The sequence below is a fragment of the Pseudonaja textilis genome, chromosome 3, assembly GCF_049901715.1.
Source record: "Pseudonaja textilis isolate UNSWEBS1 chromosome 3, rPseTex1.2, whole genome shotgun sequence".
NCBI classification, from domain to species: domain Eukaryota; kingdom Metazoa; phylum Chordata; class Lepidosauria; order Squamata; family Elapidae; genus Pseudonaja; species Pseudonaja textilis.
Genome location: NC_141992.1, coordinates 70,256,477 through 70,273,443, shown reverse-complemented (window position 1 = coordinate 70,273,443; position 16,967 = coordinate 70,256,477). Strand labels below are relative to the sequence as shown.

Here is a 16,967-nt window from a genome sequence, read left to right as displayed (position 1 = left end):
GAATCTTTTTCTCTAATATATTCATTTATAACGCAGAAGATATTATTTGTTTAAAGAGTAGAGTATATAAAATAGTACTTCTTAATATAAAATCCAGTCTGAACTCTGAAAACATTTCGGTCTGTGTCCTGGACATGCAAGTTCTTCGGAAATTCTAAAAGTTGTCCAGTTGAATGAGGAAGGTACAGAAAAAGAAATTCAGATGATCAAATGTTCTACCTAAGTCTGGTGGAACGTAATACTGTTAAGACCTTTTTGTTCTATGTTCCCAAGGACAAAACAGCAAAAGGAGCAAATATTAAATAGCTTTATTTGTAACCACAAACAGTTAACAAAGTCACCTTTAAATACTGAAACCACAGTCATCAATAATATTCCCGGTATTTATAATATTTCTGTGACTTTTACAGTATGACCTTTTTTTCAGCATTTGCAATTCTCCCTTGCTCTTCTAAGCACATCGTAACAATAAAGGCACATTATAATACATTTAACAAGGCACTACATCATACATTCACTCTGCAGTTTATACAATTTATAAATAGAAATATACAGACAGAATGAAAACAATACAACCAGAATGAAAAAAAAATACATAAAATTGAATACAGATTTATTCACTTGACACCCCATCTCCAAGCTCACAAATTTAAATATCATTTGCTCTTTTCCTTTGTGAAGATTTCCACAACATTATTGTTGAGCATCAATCATAGTCATTGAGACTAATCTCACCATTCAGAAACACTAGGCAGGTTTCGTCCAAAGGAATTATTATAGTGAAGGAATAAAATCCATAAAAGAACTGATTCCTCTGGAACCATCTCTCTCCCTCTTCCCAAAACTACTCCAGAAAATTGGAGAGCACCCAGAAGAGACTTGCAGGATGTATGGGCTAAATACTGTACAGGGGGAGTACTGTACCATTGGACAAATAGAAATATTCTCATGTTCTGGTATATTGGATATAACATAGTTTCAAACATCAAACGATATTTGATCAAGAGGAAGGGACTCAGTTGTATTGTATAATGATAGCATCAATCTGTTAGAGGAACATATGTTAAAGATTAGAGGGCTTCTTGGATCAAGTCAGATTTGAGCTCTTCATATAAACAATGAAATTATGCTAACTTCTAACAATTTACAGCTAAGGTCTAAGAGAGAAAGAGAGGGAGAAGAGGGGTGGGCTTCAAAAATTTTAGCAACTGGTTCTGTGCCTGGTTGCTGGGTGGCCATAGCCATGGTGAACATCGCCTAGTCGGCCTCCTGCACCACGGTGGGGGGGGGGTGTTTTCACCTCCCCGGGCTCCGGAGGCTTTCCTGAAGCCTCTGGGAGGGTGAAAACAGCCTCCCCAGGCTCCAGAGACTCTCTGCTGGAACTTCTGGAATTTCTAGGAGGCCCATTTTTCGCCTTCCCCAGGCTCCACTCAGGGCCTGTACTTACCTGAGATCCAAAACAGGCCACTTAGGGACTCCTGGGATGGGGTGAGGGGTCCAGCCAGGGATGGGATTTGCCAGGTCACCGAACTAGCCATAAAGTTAGCTACCAGTTCAGTACCGGTTCATCCAAAGCAGGACAAACCGATAGCAGCCCATCCCTGGAGAGAACATATATAAGTTCTATGAAGAGTCTGTATTTATACATGTGTAAATCAAGTTAATAAACTGTTAATTTTATTTTATTAATCTGTATAAAAAGGTTCCATTTAATCTTTTGTGTATTGAAAATTCAGTTTATTGTGAATATTTAATGCCTTTTACATTTAACATGAAATATTATGATTTAAACTAAATGCAATGCGTTCTTTTATTTAACTCAAACCAAGAATGATGTAATCCTCACATTAATGTTGCCTGAATCTACTTTCAGTACAACCAACACTTTTTTACTTTTATGTATCGATTAATAAGTTGAGCTTGCAAAGTACAGTATGAAATAATATAACAGTAAAATTAAACCTAAATTAATATTTGACATATAATACTATATACACAACTTTTCTATGCATACATGTGAATTGACTTTTCTATGCATACATGTGTATAGTCTAAAACACTCACAATACTTTAGAAGTAACTGTATAATTATATGGCATCCAATTATTTAGTAAACATTAAAATTGTAGGGTAGAATTTTCAGATTATACAACTGATTTATTGTCTTAAACCAATTTATATACATTTGTTTTTATATTGCTCAGAAAATCCAAAATGCAGGGCTATTTCATTCAGGAAGTAATATTCTTTATGTTTTATAAGATTTAGATAAAATATTTGCAACAACAGCAAAAGCTTTATACTAGCAAGACAAGGAACATTTTCAAAATTAATAATTTTTACATAATTTCATTGCACATCCATTGTAAAATTCAACACTAAGATTTTGATATCTTATATCTAGTTTTCATGGTTGCCCTGGTTTCATTCTACTCCCAACTGAATTGCTCAGAAAATATAACATTTCAAGAGATATGATGTTTGAACACACTAGTCTCTAAATTCTGCCACATATGTCATCAAATCTAACAGAGCCATTTTCAAGAACAATCTATTTTAATAGTGCTGTTAAGCTTTTACATTTGATAACATGTTTTTAAGTTTCATTTTAACATAAACTCCAAACATTTAAATCTTTACTTCATTCAACATTATTTCACAGCCACTAACATCTTATTTTTATTAAAGTTTTTAAACATTTTTATTTAATAATTTTAAGTAGAATAATATCGCCTCCCTTTTTTTGTTTTAGAAATTTCTGAAATACACGTGGTCCTTGACTTACGACCAAGTGGAGCCCAAAATTTCTGTTGTTAAGACTTTGACTTTCCTTGTCAGATTTCACAAAAGGGATCACGTAACCCTAGGACACAGCAAAGGTCATAAATATGATCCACTTGTCAAGCATCTGAATCTTGATCACGATTATGTGGATGCTGCAAATCTTGATCACGATTATGTGGATGCTGTTATAACTATGAGCTGTGGTGGCGCAGTGGTTAGAATGCAATACTGTAGGCTACTTCTGCTGACTGCTGTTCAGCGATTCAAATCTCTCTAGGCTCAAGGTTGACTCAGTCTTCCACCCTTCTGAGGTCAGTAAAATGAGGACCCAGCTTGTTGGGAGCATTATGCTGACTCTGTAAACTGCTTAGAATGGGCTGTAAAGTCTAAGTGCTATTGCTATGAAAAATGGTCATAAATCACATTTTTCAATGCCGTTGTAACTTGAACAGTCACTAAACAAGCTGTAGTAAGTCCAGAACTACCTGTATTTGGCACTAGATGTGGCTGGGCATGTCCAATAAAAAGGATTCTTTATATTCATAAGGCAAATATCTTGTAGTAGCAATTCCAGATGGAAACATATCTATAATTGAAGCCACTTCTCATGTTTCAATGTGCACAACTATCATAAACCTTTACTTCCATCATTTTCTGTGCTTCACTTTATGGTACTCTTGTACTGAGTTGTTGGTTTGTCATCTTGGAACTAATTGGTGAATCGGAAATTGATGCCACTTTTAAAGAATTTTTAATGGAACTGAGTTCCCATGTAGACAAATTAATGAGACGTACTCCACAAAATCTCCTAGTAATCTCATACAATTTTTTAAGAACAGCTTTTCTTAAAAGAATATATACCCATGGATCCAATATTTGATTCCACGTTGCCATTCGAAGAGCAAAAATTATAGTTTCACAGGGTACTGTTTTATGGGAGATATTTCCATTTATTCCAATAATGGCCATGATTACCTACAAAATGAAATAAGTTCTATTATTCATCAGAAAAAAATCAGGTTAAAATATATTACTATTTTTAACAATGATACATGTAATCTGGTTTAACAGTAAAATAGAAGTTACTGAACACTGGAATCACTTTAGATATTTTTATAAACTGGTTCTAGATTTGAACCATCATGGATTAAAAATCAATTCATTAAAAATTAAAGTTGATATCATAAAGAGTCAAAATCTCTTTTTGAAAAGAGATAATATAGCTTAGAAACTAGTATCAGATGGAAAAAAGTTAATATAGTATAGTGTTGTTTACATAGTGAATCATGTTCCTATAATTATTACTATTACTATTTTACTTCATAATAAGTTATCTATAAAATCAGCTGTCTTAATTCAGACAACTGCTGGAAGACACAAGCAATATTACAACATCTCTACAGATACTGAAGATTGAAATAGGCATAAAAAAACAAAGACATTTTTCCAAAGGATCCTCAAGATAGAAGGAGTATCCAACCTCAAATGGATGTGGTAAAGCAGGAGTCTTCAAACTTGACAGCTTTAAGACTTGTGGACTTCAACTCCCAGAATTCCTCCTCCAGTCATGTTAGATCAGGAAACCACAGACAATACTGCTACCCTTCAAAAAGACCTTGACTATGTATCAGAATGATCAAACAAATGGCAACTTCAAATCTCAAGAAATAAATGCTCTGTCTTACATACTGGCAAAAAAAAACAGAAAATAACATACAGGCTGAAAAGTCAAGACCTTGTTTATGATCCAAAGTCTGTCAAGGATCTTGGAGTACTCATCTCAAATTACCTAAGTGCTAGAGCCCACTGTAACTACATAGCCAAAAAGGCGTTAAGAGTTGTTAACCTAATCTTATGTAGCTTTTTCTCTGGTAATATTACACTAATAACTAGAGCATACAAAGCATTTGCTAGACCAATACAGCTCATCAGTCAGGAACCCACATTAGGTATCTGATATTAACACAGTTGAGAAAGTCCAGAAATATTTCACAAGAAGAGTTCTACACTCCTCTACTCGTTGCAGAATACCTTATGCCACCAGACTCAAAATTCTAGACCTAGAAAACCTAGAACTACGCCGCCTTCAGTCCAATCTAAGTATGGTATATAAAATCATTCATTGCAATGTCCTACCTGTCAATGAATACTTCAGCTTCAACCATAACAACACTAGAGCAAACAATAGATACAAATTCAAGGTTAATCGCACCAACCTTGATTGTAGGAAATACGACTTCAGCAACAGAGTGGTCAAGGTATGGAATACTCTACCTGACTCTGTGGTTTTTTTTCCCCAAACCCCAAAAACTTTAACCTTAGACTGTCTACTATTGACCTCACCCCTTTCCTAAGAGGTCTGTAGGGGGCGTGCATAGGCACACCTACGTGCCTACCGTCCCTGTCCTATTGTTTCTTTTATTTATTCTTTTTATTTTTCTTATATGTATCCATGTATTCATAACTATGTTTTTACTTATACCTATTATCTTGTAAGCAAGTGACAAATAAAATAAATAAATAAATAAATAAAATAAGTAAATAAATTCTTGGAGTTGAAGTCCATAAATCTTAAATTTGCTAAGTTTGAAGACCCTTGAGGTAAAGAATAACAATGGACACATGGTATCAGTTTCAAAGAAGATCAAACAAAAAAAGAGTATACTGAAATACTATATAATAGAGATGCCAACTCTAACCCACTTTACCACAGAATTCTGAAGTTCTACATCCCACTATAAAACACATTAATTCATCCAAATAGGATGTAATTAAGCCACATGTCACAGGTGATATCTGCTATCCAAAGCAACAAGAACAAGTGACAGGCAAATTTTAACTATATAGCTTTAAACATTAAAATCTAGGCATCTGAATTCATGGGTGTATCCTGGAATACACCCAGACTGAGATCTTCTCAGTATGGCTGCCAGTTTCATCATTTTCATAGTGATAGAATAGCTGCTGGTGGCCTTGATCCTACAACTAGTTAATAAGGGACCATCAACAATAGGACTAGCAGGTAGGCCTCCATCCTTTTTCCTATTCTTCTTTTTCTTGACACCTTAGCTTTTTGTTGATCCAACTGGTTATTGTTTGACTAGAAAGAACATAGGGCAGAAGTCAACGTGCAAAAGCACCTTGCTTTTTGGAAGAGAAACATAGAAATAGGAGGGAGAATAAGGCAGAAGTTCTCACCAAGTCACCCCACCATTGCAGATAGCACTGCAGATCATCAAAGAGTTGCTCATAAGGGGATATATTATAATTTCTTAATTTCATCATGTTTTATGCTATTGATTTGGGGAAAAAGAGATTAGAAGTGAGAGACTGTTCTTTAAGTTTTATTGTGCCACTGATTTTGAGCCATACTCTTTAAAAATATTGTAGTGTATTAATATCAATAAGTCTGTTATTGTGAGACAGAGTAACATTTTTAAAGGAAACTGTCATGGGATTGTAAATTATATACAACTGTATACAATGAAAATTATAGTGAATATAATTCCCTTTAATTTGCCTATTTTAAAAAAAAAACAACAGCAATAATAACTATTAAGGACATAAGCAAATCAGTGATTTTCATTATTCTCATTAAAAATTATGTGGGTGGACAAATTATCTTTATATGCACATTCTTATATAAAATTTACAATGCAATTGTATTATACAATTACAATTTACAATCTCTGCTAGTATCTGTACAAATAGCAGCAATAGATAACCCTTACAAACATACAGAATCCAGTGTTCACAAATGGCTCAGCATCTCTATACCAGTGGCCCCCAACCTTTGGGGCACCAGGGACGTTCCATGGAGAAAGATTTTCCCGCAGACCAGAGACGCCATGTTTTTACATGCTGCCTGCATCCTGCAGATGGGACTTCCCTTGTTTTCATTGACCAATTGCTGGCTTGCCATGGGCTGGGCCCAGTCCATGGACCAAGGGTTAGGGACTCCTGCTCTATACCATCCAAATGAGGGGAAAAAAGACTTCACATCTAAGAATATGATAACTTTCAATAAATTAATGGAAGTAATTTCCCCTTTGTGTAGTGGAGAAAAATCACTGACTATTATATGAATAAGGCTTTGCTCTTAGCAACAAGCACTTTAAATGCATATATTTCAGAAGCAAATACACAGCCATGTTCTCCCCAAACTTTTTTGTTTGTTTTTTTGACATTCAAAAGAGAGAGATTTAGTTTCAGGAGGACTGCATTATATAGTTTCACTAAATCCACCAAAGTAATTAACCTGTAAGACATTTTAGAAAACTACTCACATAAGCTTATTAACTTAACTATGATCAAAATGAGAGACAGAATGAAAAATGGCAGAAATAATTACTGCCAGTTCATAGGAAGAAAAGTATTACAAGTTACATGATACCAGATGAGCCTGAAAGGTTACAAAAAGCCCAATACTAATTCAGAAGCAATATTTATGCATTAGCAAAAATTATTAAAGAATTATCTATTTATTAGAAGATGTGTTCCATACATGATTAAAGAAAATAGTTGGTCTTATTTAATATTTACAATATTAAATTCAGTATTTAAAATCTTCCAGTGGAATTGATAATCGACAAGCTTTCTTTTTCTAACAAGATGTAAAGCAAATAAAGTGTGAAAAAGTAATAAGGGTACATCAATGATAGTAATCTTTAAAAATATTAAGAAGAAAGTGTCAGATCCTGCGGAGTATTGACAGGAAAAAGTTGTCTTCCTGAAAGAAAAATTCACTTTTCTTTTGAAATCACCTAATGAGGTTCTTTTGGGAAATATTAAACTGAGGCAGACAGCTAAAGAAATAAGAATAGTGGTGACTACTTTTAGGACTTTTTAAAAATATCAAATTAATATTTTTCCTTTCCTTTTTTCTTAAGTTTACAGAAGAGCTGCCTTGAAGATGTTTCTTCAGATACTTTCTTTTTTTCCCCCACAGATGCACAAAGACTTTCGCATTATTATCTCTTCCTGTCTGAATGAAATGTGATTCTCTATAAGTGCTCTTGAGTTGCTGCAAGTAACAAAGTAAGAAAACATCTAATGGGAACTGTGTTTTTTCCACAGATTACATTTTCTATTCAAGTTTTTAAAGGAAGAGAAATTTTCAATAAGGCTTCAGTTGCATAAAGGATAACTCAGAAAACTAACTGTAAAGCAAGCTTGGTTTAACATATTTGTGGGATGGGGGGGGGAGAAATTGTAAAATGAAGAATGAAATAATGCTATTGTTAAAAAAAACAGGATTATTTTTAAAATAATGCCAGAAAGATATAATGAAACCTTAAATATGAAAGCAGATTATGTTTTATGAAATCCATAAGAAAACATCAGGATAACAGATCGTAAACCAAGCATTCTAAGTACTGAGAAATCAGATAAGTCCATCTACAAATAGAACTCTTTGCCCAGGTCATTTTCCTCCAATTACAGGATAATTATGTTCAGTACTTTTTCCCATATAAAGTACTCTACTTTCTATTAAGTGGGCTAGGCCTTTTGAATTTAAGAGGTCCAATGCATTATGGTACTGCTGTACTTGCAGACCGCTATTGGATTATGACCAAATAATGTATCTACATATAGAAACAGTTAATAATTTGTTCATTATAAAAGAATTATAGAGAGGGTTTGCTCATAACTAGGTACTGGTAACAGAAAAGGATCCTAAATCAATCACGATAATAATGTACTCAGTATTAAAACTTGATTTTTAAACCTAGCATGGAAATACTCAATTATTTTTCCAGTTAGTCATTTCAAGCTCAAAGATTAAAACGGTGGGTACTAATACCTTATTCTATAAAACTGCATATTTCTGCCTTAGACAATATTAACTGGTTTCCAAAGAAAACTGTTTTTATAAAGCAGATATAATTTCTTAATTTATTAGTTAATTCTATTATAAGTGAAACTTCTATTATAATTGTGACGTTTGCATTTCTCTCATTATGACCTGGGCTGAACTCTCATTAGCCTCAATAAGAATGATTAAAGAACTGTAGTGTGATGATTTAAGAAGTTTAAGATTATCATGAAATACTGAACAATAAAATCCTTTATGTTCTCTTTAATCAACCAACTTGCTTATTTCCATATATGCTGGATATGGTTGCTCCTTCCAGTTAATTCATATCATAATAATGTTATGTGGATAGACTTGTAAAAAGTTTAACAGGACATTCTTTCCACTTGGTGCTATCAGGCAAATTCTTCTAAGCACAAACATATTGCTTCTTTTCATCACCCTTTTCTTGCTGAACATTCTTTAAAGACACTGTTTATGATGTACCCTCATCCACATGATGATAAAAAAAAGTTACTGCTGACTTAGAGGATTTTTATTATTATCCAGTCCTCATTGATTCAGTGGTATTGAATTTCTAATGCACCTTATGGCTTAATATTTAAACACTGAATGTCAACATATAGTGCATTATTCTCCAATAATGTAAAACAGTGCTAGATTATTTTTACTTTAATTAAAATAAACAACGGTGTGCAATTTATGATAATAACTTCTACAATCCCAATTTCCTAATGATTCCCAAATACCAGATGTTTTTCCATAACTTATGTAAGTAACATTAAACTGTATGCCTAATTTGTATCAAACACCAATCCAAAATGTCTTTAAATATTCCATATCATACTTATTCAGGAAAAGCATGTGATTCCTCTTGGAATAAATAGAAAAAAACAAAATTTAGCTGATGAAACTATAGTCTGTAATCAGAAAACACTGCAGTGTTAAATAGTAAATGAGAAGGAGAATCATTTATACATCTGAATTAAAATTAAATTTTATCACATATTTCATGGAATTTGAAAATAGTCATTATATTTACTTTTTAAAAATATTTATTTATATTTCATACTTCTTTGCCAATCATCTCCCTATGTGTGTTTGTGTATACGCACAGAGCTCCTGCCATGCTCCAGGTCAAACTATTCTCCATGGTATTCAGCCTAATGATTGGTGATGTTTATCCAGGATTTCAGAAAATAATCTTCCTCAGTTGTCTCTAATGGTGCAGAATATTGAATTTGGAACTTTCTTCATGTATAATGCTGCTAAATTACAGCCCTTCAATATTTAAGAAAATAATGGCCAAATATTATGCCAATCCATGGTTAGAGACTCATTGGGTGAATTGATTCCAAACATACACAGTTAACAAAGGATGACTTTAAATGTGCTTCCTGTGCATTTTTTGCTTTTGCAGTTTTTAGGCTTTTATAATTCTGTAACCAAGTACAAAAAAGCAACAAATTTATAATAAAAACAGTGGGCTTGGGCTTGGGCTTGCCAAGCAGTTCATTAGGGTTGAAGGTCATGCAGTCATGGTTACGTCTACCCATGATTTGTTGAATGAACCTTATATGCTTCTTAGATCATGCTAAGCCAGATCCAAATAAAAGAAATTATGATTAGCACAATGTGTGGGTTTGAACCATTTTAAACATACAGTAGTTTGCTGGGGTATTTGAATCAAGCTAATAAAATACTTTCTTCACAGAAGACTAGACTGAATGTCTGCTACATATTTTACAATTTGTTAACCATAAATAACAAATAACAGAGTTGGAAAGGATCTTGGAGGTCTGCTACTCCAACCTCCTACTTGAGCAAGTAACCTTATATCATTCTGGACAAATGGCTGTCCAAACTCTTCTTAAAAACCTCCAGTGATGCTGCACCCACAACTTCTGAAGACAATCGTTTCACTAATTGTCAGGAAATTTCTTCTTAGTTCTACATTGGTTCTCTCTTTGTAAATTTTCACCTTTAACCTCTTGTCTTGCCCTCAGATGCCTTGAGAATGGATTGGCCCCTGTTTTCTTTGTGACTGGTAGACTGATACCATGTGACTCCAGTCCTTTTCCTTTATTACACTAGACCAGGGGTGTCAAACTCGATTTCATTGAGGACCACACTAGGGTTGTGTTTGACCTTGGGGGAACAGAGTAGGTATAGCCAGGGTGGGCATGGCCAGTTGGGTATCACTCATGGTGGAGGTGCCTGTGGTGGCCCGAGCGCTCTGCCAGAGAAAACAGGCCCCCGAGTTCCATTTTTGGATGCGATGACCTCCTGCAACCCTCTGCCATTTTTGCTGTAGGCAGTTCTTTGCTGTTTCCAGGGCAGCCCCATGGGCCAGATCTAAGCACCCCAAGGACTGGATCCAGCCCCGGGCCTTGAGTTTGACACCTTTGCACTAGACACACTCAGTTGTTGCAACCATTCCCAGTATTTTACTCTGTAGCCCTAGCCCTAGTTCATCTTATATAAATATTGGGGAAGAAGCCATGTAATAAACACTTTAGTGGTAAGTGCAAACTTATAATATGGGTGGATTTACAGTCAAAACACAAAATAGCCACTTGAATTTTGGTTTTGCTTTGATAGGAAAAAAAAACTTTCCAACTGTTTCAAGAAATGTTGGAGGTCCCTTCTTATTGCTGTATCTTTGAAGGGTCACATTATTTCATTACAGCTTCAAATGGAACAGCCCTTCAAAGCAAAGTTGTGATGCAGTTCACGGTTTGCATCCACACTCTTCTCTGTGACACCCTAAGTCCCATTATCTAAGGAATTGGTTGTCAAGATAAAAAAGAAAAACAAAAGAAATCATAACTTCCATTAAACCATCCTGTGAAAGCTTGGCATATTAGTCAGCATCCACCCTCATCTTGAAAATGTATCATTATACTCAACCCAAGATCTTAAGATACTATCCCAGAACAAGATAAGCAATATATAACATGATAATGGAAGTGGTTGAATGGTTAAAATCTTACCAGGAAAGGAGTCCAGCAAATGCAAGAGACAAACATTATACCCAAGAGTTGAATGATCATTTCAAAATGATGAGATCTGCCCTGTCTATGTTGACTCTTAAATTTGACTCTTATAAGTGTAATTCCTGTCACGGCGTTGCACAAAAGGGAAATAACAAGGGCCAGCAAACCCAAACATGAAAAAAGTAAGAGGTAAAATCTATCTTCCCAATTTTCAATACCCCATGTTCGATAGAAGCACCAGGTTCTTGATGCTTGAATTGTATACTTTGACGTCAGTATGGGCAGCAAGGCTATGAAGATAGCAAAAAGACACACCATAGTTAATATCATTTTTACATGGTTAAAAGTCACTTTTGTTGAATGAAATATTGGTTTTGTCACTCCAATGCAGCGTTCCACAGCCATCACACTGCCCAGAAAAAGAGGATAAAGTCCAAAAAACACCATGCAATTACCAAAAAAATTGCAAAATATCTCTGATGGATCAAATTGTTCCCATTTTTTATCATTTGCATATACAAATACTGCAATAGTTCCAACAATGAGATGGCCCAACATGTCTGTGATAACCAAGCTACTGGCAAAAAACAAAAACAATGCTTTTGATTTCTGCCTAAACCTCGTATATGCTTTCATGAGAATTGCTATTGCAAGGCTGTTAGATAAAATCCCAGCAGTCATGAAGATGACAGAAAAGAATACATTGAAGCCTTTTTCTCCACCACAAGAAGTATTAGAAATTCCAGCCAAGGATGATGATTGTGAACCATTCATTGTTAGAAAGAAAATTTCAACATTCAAAATATCTCAGTAGCCAGGAAATCACCAGGCATCTGTAATACAGTAAAAAAAAACCTGTGTAAATAAAATAAATAATATTATACATTTAATCTTACGTGCTTGTGATACAAAGATAAGCATAATGTAGATGAACATGCATAAACACCTGTACATGAGAATACAATTAACAAATTATAAAAATGATACTACAATAGATCAACTAAGTTAGTACAAAGTAGGGAAAAAGGAGAAAGGGGAATATTTAAAATTTGAAATACTTAAATGTTAGCATAAATACTAATGGGATATTAAATTATCAATATTCAAGAACATTTGTTCCAAAACACATATCCATTATCTGATACAGCTTTCTTTTTTAAATTATATAACTAAGATTCATGCATTTTTTTCATGTTCTGGAATTTGATTGTCTAAAGTTTTTTTTCCAGCTTTTTCCATTTTATCTTTGCTATAGTCTCACAAATCAATTTTCACTCACATACATCGTTGGCAATAACACAGGAGATAGATAGATAGATAGATAGATAGATAGATAGATAGATAGATAGATAGATAGATAGATAGATAGATAGATAGAGACACAGACAGACAGACAAACAGACAGTGCAATGAATAATCAGGTGACTAAAGATATCAGCTTTATTTGTAAGAAAATAAGTTTAGTTTTAATAGTAATAATGATTTATTTTGCCTAACAATTGGTATAAGACAAAGACTAATAAAATGATTCTATTTACCTTCAATCTTAGGAACCCTTACAGAAGATAGCCTTTCCATTGCCCAAATTTAAGAGTTAATCAAGTAAAACAGAGTAAAGTGTGAGAAGACTCTTTTCCTCAATCTTTCCACAGAATGTTCTGGAAAATAACACGTTTTCTTCTATTGAGGTCTGCAGCACTCAGAGAACCAATAGGTGATATAAACTTGCCCTTCCTGGCTAATAGATGAGCACAGAAGTATCTCAGATAATTAGTATTCAACTGGGGGCAATGAACTGAATATATTGCTTTATACTCTCAGTTTGGTCTATTCTTCCTGAACAGTAGAATAAAGTAGTGTTTTCTATGCCCAGCACCCTGGTGCATATCTCCAGATTTCACTGGTCCATTATTTTGCTCAAGTTGTCACACATGTAACAAGAAGAAATTGTAAGTAGTAGGAGAGTAAATAACCACTGATTAAACTGACTGATCAATTTGCTTCACAAAAAATGTGAACCAGTCTCCTACATTAATTATATTGTTTCTTGTCCTGGAAATAAGTGTAACTTAGAACTTGAGGTAAAGATGAAATGCCTGTAGGAGTCTACAGTCTATATTTAGGTATATGCAAAGGAAGAGTTATGATATTTAACTGCACTTAGGAAAGCAACAGAAAAATTGGCAAAACAACTTCAATGCCTGCTATTTTTCTTGAAGTAAGGATATTCTACGTATTATGCAGCCTCCAGATGCTGCTGTTCAAGATCTGACATAATATTCCTTCCATCAATGCAATATTACTGTTAGATTTTACCATATTTAATGCATAGATAGTAAATTCAGCACATATTATTTTTCTGTTATACTACATACCACATATACATTTACCACAATGTTCATGTACTCTTTACTATAGCACATGGCATCAGGAAAACAAACTGAGAATATAGAGCAGAAACACAATAGATCAAACTAAAAACTCAGCTTATTTCAGGTAATTGAGGAAATACTGAAAATATAGTTTTTTCAAATCTCCAAATTATAGGAGAAATGAACATCATATTCTACATTTGTTAGGAATTTGGAATTCTGTTCAGTGGATTTTATTCAGTATCCAAAACATTCTACCATATGAATCTGAAGCCAACTGAAACTTTTTTACAGAAGAAATATGAATTTAAATATAAACAGGGAAGGGGAAATCACACACCAGCACATTTTTCTCCCATTTAAGTGCTTACGTTGATTTTTCTTTTACTGTCATTCTTTGTCCCAAATAGCATTTAATGACCAAGCAAAGTCTCTGCATGAGTTGGCTGGGTCATTTCACTCAACCAGTCCTTCATTTATCATCTCATATACACTATTTGATTCTCCCTTTTTTATTTCTTAGAAAACAAAGTTATAGCTTCTGTATAGCCTTATGCTAGTAAAAGCTCAGCATAAAAACGTGATCTTAGTAAAGTTTGTAAAATTTGGTTACCTGTACAGCCATGCCAAATATTTCAAAAATCAAGAGTCATAATTTTAAAATAAAGACTATTCAATGGAGGACGAATTCTATACAAATACACTTGAAATAAAAAATAATATTTTGGCATTACACCAGACATGGTGATATAAAACTGAGCATCAATATACTATAGTCTAAGTTGTCTGATAAATAAATATTCCTGTAACTAATACTAAGCCAGTAGGAGATAATGTAAACAGATGAAAAGTACATTACGTAAATAGAGGAAAAGCAACATATATAAGTATGCATTTTCATAAGCTATTCCAGTTTTGCTTCTGTTTGAATATAAAACTTTAAAAAATTAAAAGTATTCTGTATAAATGGCTAATTTTAAATGTAAATTCAATTTTTAATTTGAATTCAAAGCTGTATGCGACCTAATTAAAATGTCAAGCATTATCTCAGCAAATTTCATACTATTGCAAAAACTAATGCACAGAACAGCACGTTTAAGCATACTATTTAAGTTGATAAGCATCTTTGGGGTAAAAATGACCACAGTTATCCATATATGTGAGCTACAGCATGCTCTTGAACAGACTTGTTTCATATAGTTCAGTAATATTGTAGCAACTAGTCCAAATCCCAGAAAACACTTATTTGGATGGTAAAAATAGGTAGTATGAAGTGATCAATAATTACAATGTAAGATGGACAGACATGGATAACAATGACTGCATGAACAAAATTGGAACCTATTCTAAATTGCTGGAATGGGTAAAAATGGAAATCACTGTTGGGAATACATCAATGAGGTACTTTTGAAGTGACAGTAAACATTGCCAAAGAGTGAAAGATTTCAGGATTCATTAGTCTGCATAATGAAGGTCTAGTCTAGACTCTATATAGTCCTTAAGAATCAACACCATCAATTGCCATCAATTTGATAGCATATAATCGATCAATCAGCCATTATTGTAGAAGTCTATCACATTTTTTTTTAAAAAATTAATGTGATATGACAAAGTGAGGAGCTATTGAGCGAACGATAATCAGTTAGTCTAGCAAGCTAAGTGGTAGAATAATGATAGTAAAGGGATCAAAATTTTTAAAAAATCTAGGAAATAAAGAAACAGGTCTGCAAAAGAAAAACAGAAAGGAAATATAGTAGGCAACTGAAGAATAAGTAACTGTGAACTCTGAGAAATAAAGTAGACTATAAGACGTTTGGATGGAGACAGGAGAAAATGAGATTCTCTTCTATAAGATAATTAATATTGTTCTGTATTCCTCCACTGTGTAATTGCCTGCACAGAAGCCAATTCTATTAAATTCAGTGGGATTCTTTTCTTAGCAAGCAGAATTGGATTACAGTCTTGATTCAGCCAATTTGATTTGAACCTACCTAGCCTTAATATTGGATCCTCTTATACCCTCAAGAGTCTGACCAGGTAGGGGCAGTTGTCCCTTTAGTCACCCAATCATCCAAGTCTGAAGAAGGTAAAAACAAAATAATGCACACTTACAGGCGGGATTCAAAGAGCCAGCCGGAGACTAAAATCATGCGAGCCCTTTCCACCGCACTGATTTTAACAGTAACGCAGCCACGTTTGATATTGTACCGTCACAGCCACTGCTTGATGATCTTACGAAGCCTTGGACGGGCTAAACTGGAGAGTCCGCAAGAGCTACGCAGAACTGCACAGTTATTCCTAAGTCTTCCCCGCACCAGGACGACGAAGGCGTCCGCTTTCTTCTCCAAAGCCGAACCTCACCTTCCTTTTCCCCTGAAAGTTTGGGACTGCGGAGCTTGGAGGACAACGCGAGGAAGCTCTTTTTTACCTCAGGTTCTGGGGTCCCGCCAGCGGTCGCGCTCCTGCCTTGCTCTCCGGGCATCGCCGTCACCCTCCAGATCGCCGCGGCGACAACTCCTTCCCACGCTTCCTGCTCACCCAACTAATAAAGACTGAGGGAGGCTGCAGCCCCGTTCGCTCAGACCGCCGGCCTCGCCCACGCTCCCGCCTCTTTCAGCTGGCAAACAAAAAACACCCCGTCACATGTGCCACCGGCTGGCTCTTTTCCCTGACTTCGGTCTCTTTTAACAACCCACTGCAACTTTCCCATGGGGAAGACGGTAGCCCTTTCCAAGAAAGCCTCCGCCCTCCTTTGGCTCTCCCAAAGAACCAAGCCCTACACCTGCAAGAGGGAAGGAAAGAGATTTTGTTTTTCTTCACCATCAAAGTGAAAAGAAAAGGGGGGGAAAGCAACCAAGCATTCCTGTTCTTTTCCAGGGAGATTTAAAGCCTCGGTCCACAAATAAATCTCAGAATCCTGTTTTCTGCCACGTGGCATGTCTTAATCCATAGGTGTCTATGGAGGACGAGAGACAGCAAGAGATCACAACGCAAGGACGC

At 34.9% G+C, this 16,967-nt stretch overlaps 1 protein-coding gene across 2 annotated transcripts; it reads right to left on the bottom strand.

Moving 5' to 3' along the window:
- Positions 1-293: 293 nt before the first annotated feature.
- On the bottom strand, positions 294-16,561 carry PTGFR (prostaglandin F receptor). 2 transcript variants are annotated; one of them, XM_087930075.1, is made up of 3 exons: positions 16,080-16,561; positions 11,593-12,428; positions 294-3,759 (listed from the first exon to the last, which is right to left on the bottom strand). In XM_087930075.1, the coding sequence occupies exons 2-3, from the start codon at positions 12,367-12,369 to the stop codon at positions 3,451-3,453; spliced, it is 1,086 nt and encodes a 361-aa protein (XP_087786201.1). In that variant the 5' UTR covers positions 12,370-12,428; positions 16,080-16,561; the 3' UTR covers positions 294-3,450. The 2 variants fall into 2 exon arrangements, with proteins under 2 accessions (XP_087786201.1, XP_026555898.1); XM_026700113.2 differs by having other exon boundaries at positions 16,396-16,561.
- Positions 16,562-16,967: the final 406 nt, after the last annotated feature.

Bases quoted from the DNA above. Each gene is read 5' to 3' on its own strand.
- PTGFR (XM_087930075.1), bottom strand. From the start codon at position 12,369: ATGAATGGTTCACAATCATCATCCTTGGCTGGAATTTCTAATACTTCT. The intron at 3,760-11,592 runs GTAAGATTTTAA...TTCATTTTGTAG, and splicing joins TTTGCTGGACTCCTTTCCTG to GTAATCATGGCCATTATTGG.